This window comes from Hylobates moloch, unplaced genomic scaffold (assembly GCF_009828535.3).
Source record: "Hylobates moloch isolate HMO894 unplaced genomic scaffold, HMol_V3 SCAFFOLD_7, whole genome shotgun sequence".
NCBI classification, from domain to species: Eukaryota; Metazoa; Chordata; class Mammalia; order Primates; family Hylobatidae; genus Hylobates; species Hylobates moloch.
This window is the reverse complement of record NW_026652282.1, coordinates 84,169,349-84,186,551: the sequence shown is the minus strand read 5'-3', so window position 1 is coordinate 84,186,551 and position 17,203 is coordinate 84,169,349. Positions and strand designations below refer to the sequence as shown.

The 17,203-nt window shown below is 45.0% G+C and overlaps 2 protein-coding genes across 3 annotated transcripts in view; both read left to right on the top strand.

Moving 5' to 3' along the window:
- The window catches only part of BTK (Bruton tyrosine kinase), a 42,466-nt gene extending 29,472 nt beyond the window's left edge, over window positions 1–12,994 (top strand). Inside the window, exons 7-19 of the mRNA XM_032757280.2 lie at window positions 90–157; window positions 1,606–1,793; window positions 2,211–2,273; window positions 3,085–3,139; window positions 3,736–3,815; window positions 3,995–4,122; window positions 4,848–4,922; window positions 5,478–5,649; window positions 6,169–6,385; window positions 7,751–7,815; window positions 8,454–8,572; window positions 9,091–9,248; window positions 12,488–12,994. Coding sequence (XP_032613171.1) covers window positions 90–157; window positions 1,606–1,793; window positions 2,211–2,273; window positions 3,085–3,139; window positions 3,736–3,815; window positions 3,995–4,122; window positions 4,848–4,922; window positions 5,478–5,649; window positions 6,169–6,385; window positions 7,751–7,815; window positions 8,454–8,572; window positions 9,091–9,248; window positions 12,488–12,559 — 1,460 coding nt within the window. The 3' untranslated portion in view covers window positions 12,560–12,994. The remainder of the gene's footprint in view (window positions 1–89; window positions 158–1,605; window positions 1,794–2,210; window positions 2,274–3,084; window positions 3,140–3,735; window positions 3,816–3,994; window positions 4,123–4,847; window positions 4,923–5,477; window positions 5,650–6,168; window positions 6,386–7,750; window positions 7,816–8,453; window positions 8,573–9,090; window positions 9,249–12,487) is intronic.
- Window positions 12,995–13,701: 707 nt separating this feature from the next.
- On the top strand, window positions 13,702–17,169 carry TIMM8A (translocase of inner mitochondrial membrane 8A). 2 transcript variants are annotated; one of them, XM_032757278.2, is made up of 2 exons: window positions 13,702–13,911; window positions 15,767–17,169. In XM_032757278.2, exons 1-2 carry the CDS (start codon window positions 13,780–13,782, stop codon window positions 15,926–15,928), a joined length of 294 nt encoding a protein of 97 aa, XP_032613169.1. In that variant the 5' UTR covers window positions 13,702–13,779; the 3' UTR covers window positions 15,929–17,169. The 2 variants fall into 2 exon arrangements, with proteins under 2 accessions (XP_032613169.1, XP_032613170.1); XM_032757279.2 differs by having other exon boundaries at window positions 14,042–17,169.
- The last annotated feature ends 34 nt before the right edge of the window (window positions 17,170–17,203 follow it).

The window sequence follows — 17,203 nt, the reverse complement described above, 5'->3', positions numbered from 1 at the left end:
AATATGGACGGCAAAGTCCCTGACCAAACCTGTCCTTGGGCCCTTTCCTAAAGTGCATTCCATATCATCACTGGCTTCTTGTTTTGCAGGCTTAAAACCTGGGAGTTCTCACCGGAAGACAAAAAAGCCTCTTCCCCCAACGCCTGAGGAGGACCAGGTATACAGGGAAACTGGGTGCTGCCACTGCTTAAATGGAAATTTATAGTCAAACCCTGAGAACACACCAGAGTCTTAGAATTACCCTGGGACTTGGCAGTGTTAATTGGTATTCTTGCTAAGATGAGGGATTTGTTCTTCTAATTAGGATTTCCACCTCAATGGAAAGATAGAAGGCTCTCAGCAACCATGTAATCCAATCACCTGTTTAGAACAAAGCCTGATTTTTTTAATGGAAAGTTTTTGTTGTTGTTGTTTTGTTTTGTTTTTGTTTTTGTTTTTTTTGACACGGAGTCTCGCTCTGTCGCCCAGGCTCGAGTGTAATGGCATGATCTCAGCTCACTGCAACCTCTGCCTCCCAGGTTCAAGTGATTCTCCTGTCTCAGCCTCTGGAGTAGCTGGGATTACAGGCACGCGCCACCACACCCAGCTAATTTTTGTATTTTTAGTAGAGACAGGGGTTTCACCATGTTGGTCAGGCTGGTCTCGAACTCCTGACCTCGTGATTCACCCGCCTCGGCCTCCTAAAGTGCTGGGATTACAGGTGTGACCCACCGTGCCCAGCTGGAAAGTATTTTCAAACATACAGTAAAGTTAGAAGAATTTTACGCTTAATACCAACATACTCAACACTTAGCACTAACACCACCTATCACCAACATTTTAGAAGCTTTTTTTTTTTTTTTGATTCCTTCTTGAGGTCTAGAAAGCCCTTTCTCACATATTGTAAGTAAGTAGAGCAGGTATTATTATATTCATTTTACAAAGAAGGAAACCAAGGTTCTGAGCCACTTAGTAGATTCATGTACAAGTTTAGTGCCAAGCCAGTTTCCTGACCTTAGCTATAAATTGTTTTTGTCTAGTGAACTTTAAAAATAGTAATGTTTAGGTCACATTCCTGAGAGTTTGATTTTGATGTAATTGGTCTGTGAGGAGACTGACTGGGTATTGGAATTGGTTTTTTTGTTTGTTTGTTTGTTTGTTTGTTTTTGAGACAGTCTCGCTCTGTCACCCAGGCTGGAGTGCGGTGGCGTGGTCTTGGCTCACTGCAACCTCCACCTCCTGGGTTCATGTGATTCTACTGCCTCAGCCTCCTGAGTAGCTGGGGCTATACGCACATACTACTGTGCCCAGCTAATTTTTGCATTTTTAGTAGAGATAGGGTTTCGTCATGTTGGCCAGGCTGGTCTCGAACTCCTGGCCTCAACTGATCTGCCCGCCTTGGCTTCCCAAAGTACATTGGAATTTAAAAGCTCCATAGATGGTCTTTATATGCATGCAAGGCTGAGAACTCCTGCACTGGTGCTTAAAAATGGTTGTTGAATGACTGCTGAGTAATATTTTATTATGCCTGATTTGGGTGTCTTGAGTAAGCCAGGGAGTTGGGAGAGAAGAGAAGAGTGCTTGGTATCTTGACAAACCCTCCTACCTTTTCACCTAACTACATAGATCTTGAAAAAGCCACTACCGCCTGAGCCAGCAGGAGCACCAGTCTCCACAAGTGAGCTGAAAAAGGTTGTGGCCCTTTATGATTACATGCCAATGAATGCAAATGATCTACAGCTGCGGAAGGGTGATGAATATTTTATCTTGGAGGAAAGCAACTTACCATGGTGGCGAGCACGAGATAAAAATGGGTGAGTCCACACCAGCCCTTCCTGAGCCTGGTGCCTGCCCACTCCCTACACGTGAAAAGTGCTGCGGCATAATTCCCCTGATCAGCATCCTCATCAGAGACTGTTCTTCCCACACCAAACTGAACATGCTCATCCTCCAAGTACTTCCCAGCGTGCAGCTCCCTATACATTGCCTCTGCCACCTCTCTGAGCCTCTATTGTTGGGCACATATAACCAATGCGACATGTGCAGAAGCTCTGCACCTCACTGGCTCACTGCCTAACCATGCATCCGAGACATGGTTGTCTTTGAGGGAGGTGCATGATACATATACCTCCATTTGAAATTTGTTCTGAGCTCAGGGATGTGGGCACATGAATCTGTCTCCTGGAGGGTGGGGAGGTGCTGGATGAACTGCCACATTGTCTCCTTCACAGGCAGGAAGGCTACATCCCTAGTAACTATGTCACTGAAGCAGAAGACTCCATAGAAATGTATGAGTAAGTATGTTTATGTCAGTCCACAATCTTCCAGGAGGAACTCTCATTCTCTCTCTCTCTCTCTCTCTCTCTCTCTATATATATATATATATACACACATACACATATATATTTATATATGTATATATATACACATACACACATATATATTTATATATATGTATATATATAACACACACAAGTGTATATATGTATACATATGTATACATACACTGGTGTATATATAGGTATATTATGTATACATATGTATACATACACAAGTGTATATATATATATATACACTTTTTTATGGTTTCAACATATTTTTTATTTCAAGATATATATTAAAATTAGTGCCATCTGAATCAGATGATGCCACCACCTCAAATTAGTGTGTCTGTCTTACCTTTACCCCCCAAACACCCTCCACTTACGAGAGCTGGAGAGGTCACCATGCCCTCAAATCCAGAAGAATCACACTCAAAGAAAAAGGAGTTGACGACCTGATGAAAGAATTAAAATGTCAAACTGCTACTGTTGTCCTTTCCTCCCTAATCATGGAAGTGGATTGTTCTCAAGTGCCCTAGTCCCTGATCTCTTCCCTGCAACTCCCTGCTGCCTGCCTTTGCCTGCTACTCTCCATTTCCATGAATCTTCAATGCCAACCTGGGTTTGGGAAAGGGATACAGTGTGCTATGCACATGACAGATGCTCAGTAGATAGGGTTTGAGTGAGTTGACTGAATCACCGACATGGACAAGCCCTGGAGGGTGCTATAACCTCCAATCTGCTTATGACCAGGAGCCACTCAAGCAGCACTCTCCCTTCACAGGTGGTATTCCAAACACATGACTCGGAGTCAGGCTGAGCAACTGCTAAAGCAAGAGGTAAGTGTGGAACCACTAGCACACAGCATTCTCCTTGCATAAGTGAGGATCTTGAACTGAGGGCCTGTTCTGCTCCCCACCTTTGGGCAAGGCAGTGTCAAAGCTGCCGTTGTCTGAGGTCCCAATTACACCATTTTTTTTGTTTTTGTTTTTCTGAGACGGACCCTCGGTCTGTCACCCAGGCTGGAGTGCAGTGGCGTGATCTGGGCTCACTGCAACCTCCGCCTCCCGGGTTCAAGCGATTCTCCTACCTCAGCCTCCCAAGTAGCTGGGATTACAGGCACATGCCACCACACCCGACTAATTTTTGTATTTTTGGCAGAGACAGGGTTTCACCATGTTGGCCAGGCTGGTCTCGAACTCCTGACCTCAGGTGATCCGCCCACCTCGGCCTCCCAAAGTGCTGGGATTACAGGCATGAGCCACCACGCCCGGCCTGCACCTTTTAATATTAAAAGCAATGAGGCTGTAGCTCAAGCGTGGAACTTGGCAGTAAAATCAGGGGTTGTTCTATTTTCTCTCTCAAGTTTGGGCAGGTGGGATGCAGGTGTGAGCACCACTTCCTCCTACAGACAGCTTCTTTTTCGTTGTTTCAGGGGAAAGAAGGAGGTTTCATTGTCAGAGACTCCAGCAAAGCTGGCAAATATACAGTGTCTGTGTTTGCTAAATCCACAGGGTGAGTGCCACTATTCCAAGGCCCCGAGGATAAAGAACAGGGGTACCCTCCTAATAGCTCCTTGATGGTGTGCCCGTCCCACTTCCTCTGTCTCTGAAACTCAAAACTCATCTCACTTCACTTCCTGGGTTCTGTTGACCTTTGTGCCCAAGTTACTGACTAAGCATCCACTTCTTCAGGGACCCTCAAGGGGTGATACGTCATTATGTTGTGTGTTCCACACCTCAGAGCCAGTATTACCTGGCTGAGAAGCACCTTTTCAGCACCATCCCTGAGCTCATTAACTACCATCAGCACAACTCTGCAGGTGAGTGCCGGGGCAACTGAGAAGGGAGTCACAGACACCAGGATAAGCAATGCAGGACAAGGTGATAAGAGGAAGAATCCGCCTCACAGGACAGTGTGAATTCGCTGTGAAAGGAAATCCCTGTGATACTGGCTAGAAGCTGGTAAAGAGGTGGTCAGAGGCAGACCTACACCCAACAGGGACTGACTCTTTATTTGGTGATTGATGCTCAGTGTTAAGAGAAGACACAAAAGAGGCTGGTGACTGATTCATCAGCAAGTATTCATCGAGTTCCTACTGTGTACTCAGCGATTTCCTCAGTTCTAGAGGAGAACACAGGAACATTCTGAGTCGAGGTCCTTGTCCTCAAAGAACATACAGGTTAGACAATATCAGAAGAAAGTTTCTAAGCACTGTAAAATTCCTAAAAACTGAGAGATTAGTGAGGGCATGGATATGGGGGAACAGCTTCATCAAGAAGGTAGGATGTGAGCTAAGCGTGGGCTGGGAGGTGGGAATATATTCAGTTAGGCAGCGTATTTCAATTAGTATTTTCTCTTTTTTGTCCCTGAAAAGTATTTTGTGAGAGGAGAAACCTCTGGAAATATGTGGGTTCATGGAGGTCTTCTGGGATTCAAAGTGTACTAGAAAGATACACACCGGAAGTGTGAGGCTTTAAGTGAGGATATGTGAGGCATCCCACCTCCTACAGCACACCAACAGCATGACCTCTCTCTCTGTTTCAGGACTCATATCCAGGCTCAAATATCCAGTGTCTCAACAAAACAAGAATGCACCTTCCACTGCAGGCCTGGGATATGGTAACTCCTTATTTCTCTGGGGTAGGGTGGACTGGCCAGTTGCAAAAACTACCTTTGCTGGCCTTGCCTTAGGGAGTGTCCTTGAGGTACACTGTTCTGCAGCAGCTGCCTCAAGGACGCTCAAGACAGATCCAAGTAAAAGTTATTCACTGATTTTCTTCCTCTAGTGGCTACTACTGGGACTGCAAAAACACAGATTCATAAAGGGCTTTGTCGTTGTCCTGGGTCTTTTTGTCTTTTATTTTTAATTGTGGGAAAATTTTCAGTACTATCCCTGAGTTCATTAACTACCATCACTGACATAATCATAAAGGGATTTGGGGAGGTTGCTTAGTCTATCTTCTTGCCTTATGGCCACCTTGAACCTAAAATTCCCAGATTCCTCTAACCAGTGAATCCCCTGTTTCTGAGATTGACTTAAGCAAAGACAGATTAGTACTTCTAAAAATTTCCCTTTTACTAGTTTTCCTATTTCTACCCCAGTAGGGATTTTTATCTATTGTAAGAATTATACATTCATGACCCCAAAGAATCACACCAAGACTTTGTTGTTAGGATCATGGGAAATTGATCCAAAGGACCTGACCTTCTTGAAGGAGCTGGGGACTGGACAATTTGGGGTAGTGAAGTATGGGAAATGGAGAGGCCAGTATGACGTGGCCATCAAGATGATCAAAGAAGGCTCCATGTCTGAAGATGAATTCATTGAAGAAGCCAAAGTCATGATGTGAGTTATAGCCCAAACTCAATTCTCAATCTATTTGCTGGAGTCTAGGAATTCACACAACAACCCACTGAGGCTTAAAGATGACTTACAGTAAGAGAGGTTTGGGACGAGGGACTGAAGTTAACCTTTAACTGGCAGTAGTCCTAACTGCTAAGATAATAGTTTCTGTGCCTTAGATATTGGTTGAGAATAGTGGTGATCATGGGTGTGTACCATCTCAGTAGCATTTGGGGGTAGATGTAGAAAATTAAACTTTCAAGAGAAAGACAGATTCTAATTTAGCCTTAGCGTTCTTTCATTCCTGGACTCGTTTCTTTTTCAATTTGTGGGCTCCAGATCCCTGCTTACTTCCACATATTAAGCACTTTTGAGATTTAGGGTGGGAAAGAGGAAAATAAACTTTCTGGTGTGACCCCTTATCTGATGCTCTACTCCCAGGTCAACCCCTTCCTCCCCAGCCCCTTTATTGCTAGTATGCAGAGCCAAAAGGGGAAGACTAGTTCCTTGCCTTTCCTGTAGGAATCTTTCCCATGAGAAGCTGGTGCAGTTGTATGGCGTCTGCACCAAGCAGCGCCCCATCTTCATCATCACTGAATACATGGCCAATGGCTGCCTCCTGAACTACCTGAGGGAGATGCGCCACCGCTTCCAGACTCAGCAGCTGCTGGAGATGTGCAAGGATGTCTGTGAAGCCATGGAATACCTGGAGTCAAAGCAGTTCCTTCACCGAGACCTGGTGGGACCTTAGAAGGATTGGCCTAGGACCAAGGGCTGATGGGGTGGAAGTAGCAGTGGAAGATATATCATACATGGTTGAGGGGGGCTTCTGGTGCCATCATTTCAATTTTATCTAGAAAATACTATAAGTTAGGTGTGCCTCTGCCCCAGTGCTGACCCCATCAAATATCTCCAGCCTCGGCTCCATGAAGTCTGCCGTGGTGGGAATCAGAGCAGTCACTCACTCCCAACCCCCTACCACCCACAAGAAAATGGTGGGGTCTTTCAGTGGCCATTCTGGATTTGCAACAGAAGGGACTGTGCTTCCCAATGGGACTGCTCCTGGCATGGGGCCATCATTTGGTTCCTTCAGAGTCACATACTGGGGCCTGTGGATGCATTTGGCCCACATGTGTGGGTTTTTTTTTATGTTATATAATAATTAGCAAACCCTTAAAAAGAAACATTTCGCTTAAAAAAAAAAAAACCCTGGAATTTCCAGCTTCTCTTGAAAATCTAGACCATCTGGAAATACCAGGTCCACATTCTCAGGAACCGCCTCCTTTCCTTTAGACCAGGCATGTACTCTCCATTTCCTGCAATCTCCATCCACTTCACTTCACTCTTACTTAACTTGCCTGGCCCCTGTAAGAATCAGAGTTTGCGCCCCTGTTTCTTTCAGTCAGGCCAAGGCTCAAATTGTCCTAGTCTCACTGGCAGAAAAGCAGAAAGCAAAACAAACTTACTTCTCATTCTCCTTTCTTTGTTTTTTTGTCTGTTTTGTTTTGTTTTGTTTTGTTTTGAGATGGAGTCTCGCTCTGTTGCCCAGGCTAGGGTGCAATGGCACCATCTCGGCTCACTGCAAACTCCGCCTCCCAGGTTCAAGCAATTCTCTTGCCTCAGCCTCCCAAGTAGCTAGGATCATAGGCGCCCACCACCATGCCCAGCTAATTTTTGTATTTTTAGTAGACGGGGTATCGCCATGTTGGCCAGACTGGTCTTGAACTCCTGACCTCAGGTGATCCACCCACCTCGGCCTCCCAAAGTGTTAGGATTACAGGCGTGAGCCACTGCACCCAGCCTCTCCCTTAATTGTTTCAGCATATCAGTGAGGGAATGGGGTGGTGTGGAATTGCCCATGAGAATGCAATCGTTCTGTATGTCCTCAGTGCTTTACCTAGGACTACACAGTAGGTTGCTTTCCACGTGGTGGAAATGAATCACGATTTCTTGGTGGCATCAACAGATTCCTGTTAGGTGGGAAGGTGTCTGTAGTCGAAGGAGATGAAGCTTCCCTGGCTTAATTCTACTGGTCAGCAGAAGCTTTGTGCCTTTAACCTCTGTGCTGGGGACGGAGTCTCACTGGTCTCTGTTTGCACTACAGGCAGCTCGAAACTGTTTGGTAAACGATCAAGGAGTTGTTAAAGTATCTGATTTCGGCCTGTCCAGGTGAGTGTGCCTTTTTCATCTTTCCCTCCAGAAGTAAAAATAGCACAGTATGAAACATGGGTAGGTGTTATAGTTTTAATCCTTTTCTTTTTTTTCTCATTCTAGTGTTTTCTGCTGATCTTTCTATTCTTTTTCTTCCTCTGAGTTATTTAAGCCACCTCTTTCATCCTTTTGTTTTATTGTCATATCCCTTTCCTTCCTTTCTCCCTTTATCTCTACCTCCTCTTTTTTCAATCTATTTCCCCAATACCTTATCTTGATCTATTAATCCTGATGACTTTACTCCATTCCTCCTTCTTTCTTAATCAGTCTAATTTCCAGTGACAACTGCAGATAAAAGGAAGGGAAGGAGAAGAGCAGAGAAAGGAAAGGTGGATAGAGAAGAGGAAGGGAGTACCTACTAGATCTTATTTCACTTCATCCTTCTTGTAACCATATTGCCAATCAGGAAAGCTCAATCAGATACAAAAACAGGAAATTCGTTAAAAGTAACATTTGTAGAAGACACTAGTTGAGGAGAAGAGACTTTTGAGGAAGGCTGTGTGTGTTTGTGACACTCTTGTGACCGTGCCAAGAAAACGTAAGCAAATTCCAAGCTCTCCAAATCCTAATGACAACAAGTCCTGAATCCCTTGCAGGTATGTTTTGGATGATGAATACACAAGCTCAGTAGGCTCCAAATTTCCAGTCCGGTGGTCCCCACCGGAAGTCCTGATGTATAGCAAGTTCAGCAGCAAATCTGACATTTGGGCTTTTGGTAAGTGGATAAGATTACACAGATTATACAGCTCAAAGGATAAGAAATGCAATGGGAAAATTCACACTTTGCAACCTCCACAGAGAGATTGTTCTTGCTTTCATTCATCCAATCCTTGGGGAGTGCTTACTGTGTGTCAGCCACCACAGGGGTTTCTGAGGATGAAAACTAAAGTGGACATGATCTCTGCCTTTTTAGAACTTAAACCATATTAAGGAAAACAATTCATTCAGTTTTCAACAGCTTCTGAATACTGGTTATGTACCAGGCACTCTGCCAGACCCTATAACTACAAAGACAAATAAGATGCTGTCTCTCTTCTAGAGGAGTTAATAGACTAGTACGACCCTGATCTCCATCTAGCGTGGTCAGTACTATAGCAGAAATTTGGGCAAAATGTAAAAAGCACAGAGCGGGGAACCAACTGATTCTAATCTTTGAGGTTGATCTAGGAAGACTAGGACCCCTGCTATCCAAAAACACTGCAAACCAATTTAATAATGTTTTTCATCTTCTAGGGGTTTTGATGTGGGAAATTTACTCCCTGGGGAAGATGCCATATGAGAGATTTACTAACAGTGAGACTGCTGAACACATTGCCCAAGGCCTACGTCTCTACAGGCCTCATCTGGCTTCAGAGAAGGTATATACCATCATGTACAGTTGTTGGCATGAGGTAAGTGCTTTATTATGACCTCTTAAATTATTTCCTTGAATCTACTTGCCCATTTAGCTGGCCATTCAGCCACAGACTGATAGCTGCACACATTCTCTTTTTTTTCCTTTTTTTTTTTTTTTAATTTGAAACAAGGTCTCTTTCACCCAGGTTGGAGTACAGTGGCGCGATCTCGGCTTACTGCAAACTTCACCTCCCAGATTCAAGCGATTCTCATGTCTCAGCCTGCCAAGTAGCTGGGATTACAGGCGTGCACCACCACACTGAGCTAATTTTTTTTTTTTTTTTGGTGACACAGTCTCGCTCTGTCACCCAGGCTGGAGTGCAGTGGTGCGATTTTGGCTCACTGCAACCTCTGCCTCCTGGGTTCAAGTGATTCTCCTGCCTTAGCCTCCTGAGTAGCTGGGACTACAGGCACATGCCACCGCGCCCAGCTAATTTTTGCATTTTTAGTAGAGACAGCGTTTCACCATGTTGGCTAGGCAGGTCTTGAACTCCTGACCTCAGGTGATCCACCCACCTTGGCCTCCCAAAGTGCTGGGATTACAGGCGTGAGCCACCGCGCCTGGCCAATTTTGTATTTTTAGTAGAGATGGCATTTCGCGATGTTGACCAGGCTGATCTCGAACTCCTGGCCTCAAGTGATCCGCCCACCTCGGCCTCCCAAAGTGCTGGGATTAGAGGCGTGAACCACCATGCCAGGCCTTGCACGCATTCTCTGACCTTGGCCTGCACCTTGGTCATCTGATGGCCAGAGGCTTTCCCAGGCCCACTCCAATTCTCACTAGAGTGTCATTAGTACACTCCAATGCCAACTCAGCTTTAGGGAGTGAGGTGTTGTGGGGCCATGTCATCTAGCATAAGCAGGCAGCCAGAGGCACTCACACAAGTCAATGGGCATTACAAAAGAAAAGTTATGAAAGTTTGTTCATTCCTTTGTGTGTCATTGGCCCTTTCTTCTACTTTATTAGCTGCCAACCATTTCTGGCTGGGGTCCTAAATGAGATTTTTTTTTTTTTTTGAGACCGAGTCTTGCACTGGCACCCAGGCTGGAGTGCAGTGGCATGATCTCGGCTCACTGCAAGCTCCGCCTCCCAGGTTCACACCATTCTCCTGCCTCAGCCTCTCGAGTAGCTGGGACTACAGGCGCCCACCACCACGCCCGGCTAATTTTTTGTATTTTTAGTAGAGACGGGGTTTCACTGTGTTAGCCAGGATGGTCTCGATTTCCTGACCTCGTGATCCGCCTGCCTCTGTCTCCCAAAGTGCTGGGATTACAGGCATGAGCAACGGCGTCCGGCTAAATGAGATTTTTTTAAAAACCCTCCTGCTTGAAAGGGAACTAAAACAGGTAGTGGGTTTTTTTGTTTGCTTTGTTTTGTTTTGCTTTTTAATATGGTGCATTGTGGGGTATGTGGGTAGGTGTGGTATTTTGGAAATAAGGAAATCTGTCCTATTACTATTAAACTGCTTTGCTCCTCTTACCTTGAGTTCTTCCCAAGATGCCTTCTCTACTTTTCAGTAGATCCTTGGCAACCTAAATTTCTAGTAGGAAATAAATGCTCAACTTTTCAGAGTGTCCAACAAGTGCATATGTGAATCTGGAGCCCTCTTGGTGAGGTGAAAAGTGGGTATCTGGATCCAAGCATGGCTCGTTTCCCTTGAACAAATGACAGATCACAGAGAAAGTGCAGAAAGGAAGGACTCCTTTCTTCTGTGTGATGCAGGATTAAGGGTGATTGGCTATGCTCCCTCCCAACCAGGACCTTCTTACTCTGCTAATTAAAAATGATTTCAGACAGGTACTTTATCCACAGCCTGTTTAAAGCAGTGGTCAAAATTGGATGCATATCAGAAACCCTAAGGAGCTCTTAAAAATGCAGATTACTGGCTGGGCATGGTGGCTCATGCCTGTAATCCCAGCAGTTTGGGAGGCCAAGGCAAGCGGATGACGTGGTCAGGAGATCGAGACCATTCTGGCCAACATGGTGAAACCCTGTCTCTACTAAAAGTACAAAAATTAACCAGGTGTGGTGGTGTGTGCCTGTAATCACAGCTACTCAGGAGGCTGAGGCAGGAGAATCACTTGAACCCGGGAGGCGGAGGTTGCAGTGAGCCGAGATCCCACCACTGCACTCTGGCCTGAGTGACAGAACGAGACTGTGTCACACACACACACACACACACACACACAAATTCAGATTACTGGGTCTTTTCTCCAGAAATTCTGATTAGGTATGCCTGAAGTGGAACCCAGAAATCTCTTTTTAAACTTCCCAGGAAATTCTGATACTCAGCTAAGTTTAAGAATCACTGAGTCAAGGAATCAAGAAATTGATGACCATTGGTTCTGACAGATTGAGAGCATTCTGGCATGAATGTTCCCTGAACCACTAAATACCAAATACCTCGGGGGCTTATGGGCCATGGCCATCAAAAAGAACCTTAGTCTTAGGCCGGGCGTGGTGGCTCACGCCTGTAATACCAGCACTTTGGGAGGCTGAGGCGGGTGAATCACCTGAGGTCAGGAGTTCAAGACTAGTCTTACCAACATGGTGAAACCCGGTCTCTACTAAAAATACGAAAATTAGCTGGGCGTGATGGCGTGCACCTGTAATCCCAGCTACCTGGGAGGCTGAGGCAGGAGAATCGCTTGAACCTGGGAGGTGGCAGTGAGCTGAGCTCACACCACTGCACTCCAGCCTGGACAACAGGGTGAGACTCTGTCTCAAAAAAAAAAAAAAAAAAAAAAACCCCCCTTAGTCTTTTTGTTACCAGACAGTGGTAAAAAAAAGGTCCCAGGTACTCAGAATCCCTGCTCAGTGATGCGGCCTGTGGTTTTGAAATATTAATCACTAAAAATTATCACATGGGATTTCTGTTCTGCCAACCACTTGAACTTGTTTGGTAGCCATTTTTCACTTGAGGATCCAAAATAAGAATGTGTTGTGTACAGTTACATAATGAACTTGCCCTCAATTTTGATCAGTGTGATTGTCAGTTTAATTGGCAAATTGTTCTTATCACACTAATAACCTGAGTTACTAAAGATGAAAAGTGCACAAAGACTTTATGGAGAGCTGCTATTTCTTTTTTTTTTTTTTTTCCTTTTGTAATCGACAGGGCATGCTACTGGGCATAGAGCATATATTTAATAAACATTTGCTGCTTACTCATTGCATTTCCCTTGAATTCTGGATTCTAGCCACTCTAATACTTTACTTTTTCTTTGGTTTTAGAAAGCAGATGAGCGTCCCACTTTCAAAATTCTTCTAAGCAATATTCTAGATGTCATGGATGAAGAATCCTGAGCTCGCCAATAAGCTTCTTGGTTCTACTTCTCTTCTCCACAAGCCCCAATTTCACTTTCTCAGAGGAAATCCCAAGCTTACGAGCCCTGGAGCCTTTGTGCTCCCACTCAATACAAAAAGGTCCCTCTCTACATCTGGGAATGCACCTCTTCTTTGATTCCCTGGGATAGTGGCTTCTGAGCAAAGGCCAAGAAATTATCGTGCCTGAAATTTCCCGAGAGAATTAAGACAGACTGAATTTGCAATGAAAACATTTTTTAGGAGGGAGGATGTAAATAGCCGCACAAAGGGGTCCAACAGCTCTTTGAGTAGGCATTTGGTAGAGCTTGGGGGTGTGTGTGTGGGGGTGGGCCGAATTTGGCAAGAATGAAATGGTGTCATAAAGATGGGAGGGGAGGGTGTTTTGATAAAATAAAATTACCAGAAAGCTTGAAAGTCTTTGATATCTCTATTAATCATGCAGCCTCCCTGAAGCGCCCTATCTCAGTATTCCAGAAAGCTGCTGTGTGGCATTAGTTTGGCATATTCCTACACTGAGAACTCGACAGGATCCTCCGGGTTTAAGCCCTCTTGTTAACTCCTGCCTCTGAATCAGAGATGCATTAAGCCAAAACAGTGCCTGTCACAGCAGCCATGCAATGTTATTTGAATGAATCTGAAAGTTGGGCACAAACTGCCATAGCCTCATTTCCCTACGTCGGGAGAGGAAAACTCCATCAAAAAACGAAAACCAGGGGCCCAGGATAGCCAACTAACCGACCCAGCCAACTAACCGACCCAGTGCACAACTCTGGTAGCTCAGAAAACGCGGGCCAATTTGGAAGTGGACAGGGGCGGAGCTGTTGGGCCAGCACGGAATGGATCACGTGGTCTGAAGTAACTTCCTTTTCTCCTTTCTTTTCTTTTTGGAATAACATCTCAACGGCACCTCGGCTCTGGGCTATAAGCCCTGCGATCTCAAGGCGCAAGGCTGGGCGCAACCGCAGGGTTGCAGGGTTACGGGATTGCGGGGTCCAGGGAGTGGGACCCGCCGACTCCGGGAACTAAGCACCCGCGCCAAAGCGTGGGAGGCGGCGGGGTGGAGTTGGGCACCTGCCTCGCGCCGACGCAGTGCACTCACGGGGGCGGTCCCAGAGGCAGTGAGTTGTGGTTCCGGTTCCGTCGCGGAGACACGTGAAGGTCGGTGCGGAGTTCGTCTCTGCAAGCGTGGTCGCCCTGGGATGGATTCCTCCTCCTCTTCCTCCGCGGCGGGTTTGGGTGCAGTGGACCCGCAGTTGCAGCATTTCATCGAGGTAGAGACTCAAAAGCAGCGCTTCCAGCAGCTGGTGCACCAGATGACTGAACTTTGTTGGGTGAGGAGCCTGGGGCTGGGACCTGAACACTGTACCTACTTTCCCTCTGTCCTTGTACCGCGGGACTCGCGACAACGTCGGGGATTCGGGGAGGGGGCGGGCACCTGGCAGCAACCCTTGATTTTCTCAGGTTCCTGTGGCCTAGCCGGATGGGAGAAGGGTGACTCCGCTTCTCTGGGGACTGTCATTCCGGACCTCGGCTTTGTTGGTGCAGAGGACTGGGTATCAAAGAAGACTTATGCCACTGGACACCCAGCACTTTCAGGCACCCGAGGTTGAAGCTGCCTAGTGCTGGTCACCAAGACTGATCGGAGCCCCCAGTACTGGGATTTTATTTTTGGCAGCCCGAGTCCCAGAGAGTCAGTGAATCAGTGAATCTGCTATTCCTGGACTCCTCGGGATTTACCTTCATTACCCAGTTCTAACCCTCTCCGCTGAGAAATGAGTGGCTCCAGCCCACTAACTATAAAAGTGGTGTAATCTCTTCCAACGTACATACTTATTTGTTTTCTTGTTGGATTGTTGTGTAATACCAAGCCGTTTCGGGTCTGAAGGTTGAGGAATTGAGCCTGCCCTGTGAGGGGACTTTGGCAAAAGGGTGGAAGGCATTTGCAGCTTGACAACAACGTGTTCTGCTTGCCAAGGACAGATTTCCCTTAATGTACACAATTCATAGAATTCAGAGGCCAAGGATAATTTTCCTTGGAATTAGAGGGTCTGAGGCTTGTGTACATGGCAGAGAATAATGAACGAAATTTTTGAACCACTTAACTTGAACTATGTACAGTCATTGGTTTCCATAGGCCCTTTCCCATAAACTTACAGTATTGCTGGACTATGACACCTACCAGATGCTTACTTAACTCTGGTCTGCCTTGGACCAGAGTGCTTTGATTCTTTTTTAAAAATATCTGTGATTCGTTACTTTGGGGCCAGGAGGGCGTGTGGTTAAGTACTATTGCAAGAATCTGTAAGCTGCCGGGCGCGGTAGCTCATGCCTGTAATCCCAGCACTTTGGGAGGCGGGTGGATCACTTGAGGTCAGGAGTTCGAGACCAGTCTGGGCAACACGGCGAAGCCCTGTCTCTACTAAAAATAGAAAAAATTATCTGGGCGGGGTGGCACCCGCCTGTAATCTCAGCTACTCAGGAAGCTGAGGCACGAGAATGGCTTGAACCTGGCGGAGGTTACAGTGAGATCATGCCACTGCACTCCAGCCTGGGTGACAGAGCCAGACTCTGTCTCAAAAAAAAAAAAAAAAAAACAAAACTGTAAGCTATGAACCCTTTAGGAAAATGCATTCAATTTTCCATTCATCATGACAGGATTCAAGAATCTCTAGCTTAAGTAGACAAGGTTATAGAATTTCAAGTCATATTTTTTTTCTTCTTTGGTAGGTTTTAGGATATCTTGCTGTAATGATTTATCCTTTCAACCTTTTATTCTGTAGTTAACTTAAAGGCATTTAGTGCAAACAGCATTGTGGAGTTACAACCAAATTCATCGAAAGGTTACTTCACTTGTATTTTGCCATTTTCTTGCTCTGGAATATCCCAGCTCTGCCATTTTCTGGCCCTATGATTTTGGGCAAAGTATCTCTGTGCCACAGTTTTCCTCCTTGTAAAATGAGGATTTATAATAGTATCTGTTCCATAGGATTGTTGTAAGAATTTAATGTAAGGCTAGAGAACATTGCTATATACTTGGTCAGCTGCCAAATGTGAACTATCATTAACATATCAGATAGTATTTTTAAGTAAAGTTTTTCTTCTCTAAGCAACAAAAAGGGACCCCTGCCCCCAACCGTCTTTTTCTTTCCAAGTTCCCTTTGTGATTCTGTATCTTGTCCTGAGCAGGAGAAGTGCATGGACAAGCCTGGGCCAAAGTTGGACAGTCGGGCTGAGGCCTGTTTTGTGAACTGCGTTGAGCGCTTCATTGATACAAGCCAGTTCATCTTGAATCGACTGGAACAGACCCAGAAATCCAAGCCAGTTTTCTCAGAAAGCCTTTCTGACTGATCTCAGCATTACCTCTTTGGAAAAGGAAGGTAGTTCAAGAAATGAAGAGCTGTTGATGGGATGATTGAAGAAACAGCTATGAGAGGATTGGCTCCCATCTTTTGTTACTCTTGGGACATCCTGTCATCTGAGAATGAACAAAGACCAATTTTTTGTGTGTGAAGCTTAAGGGTCATATGTTTGCTTGTATTTTTTAATGCTAATCTTGTGAAAATAATTGACAGGTGAATGGAAAATTCTATTTAGATGCATATTACTGTACATGGGACTATGCTTTTCTCAAAGCTCCATTAACTGCTTCCTATAGTTTTGATAGTGGGACCACATACGTAAAAATCTCATTTGTGTGGAGTCATTTCTGATTTCAGGGGAGATCCTTGTGTTTATCAGAAAGGGCAGAAGTGGGGGAAGAATAATTTGGTATCCTTATCTAGTGTTTGATTATCAATCCTGGAGAAAAATATCTGTAAGAGTGTTTATACCGTACACTTCAGTTTTCTTGATGATCTCCCTTTCCTATATGATGATTTGCTTAAATATCCGTATTAAGTATAGTCTCAAGGTAGGGTAGGCAGCCTGAGAGTCTAGAGGCCTTTAGTTATAAAGGAATCTAGCCAGTGAACATAATTCTTATTACTAGACTGCCACAAGGAAGAAATTAACTTACCCTGTATATCAGGGTACAAAAAATTCAATGATGTGCCTAAATAAGTTATAAAGATTTAGGCCAATCAGAAGCTAACAGCAGTTTCAGATAGAGGTGCATGCCTAATGTTAATTAGTGTAGATTCCATTTACTGCATTCTTTTGATCACTGAAATAAAAGCTATATAAGATTCAACTCTGTGATTGAGAAGGCATTCTATTGCAGTTATTATCTGCAACCTGGAGAGATTTAGCCTGGGCTGATTCCAAGGTTAAAATGTAGTCAGTCAGTCTGGGTATCTGCTCTGTGTAAGGTACAGCACAGTATTCCAGGGGTTCCTGACCTTTTTGAGATCAAAGAGAACCTAGAGATGAGATGGGGAGGGAAGCGGTTATATGCTGGCAGTCAAGTCCGTGAGTACAGTAGAGGTTGTATTGACTGGATTCTCCTCTTATTTCAAATCCTTGTAGACTGGAGTATAGACCTAAAATAGACCTACTTGTTGGGAGTCTCTAGTGCAAATCCATGAAATCTGGGGAAATGAACATCTCTAAAAGCTTCAAGTTCCTGTTTAGATTTTCCCCATAAAGGTGCTACAAGGACTTTTTTTTTTTTTTTTTTTTTTTTTT

What these genes read in the sequence shown, in the direction of transcription:
- TIMM8A (XM_032757278.2), top strand. Translation starts at nt 13,780, where the DNA reads ATGGATTCCTCCTCCTCTTCCTCCGCGGCGGGTTTGGGTGCAGTGGAC. An exon ending in AGATGACTGAACTTTGTTGG is followed by an intron (nt 13,912 to 15,766) that starts GTGAGGAGCCTG and finishes TGTCCTGAGCAG; the next exon opens with GAGAAGTGCATGGACAAGCC.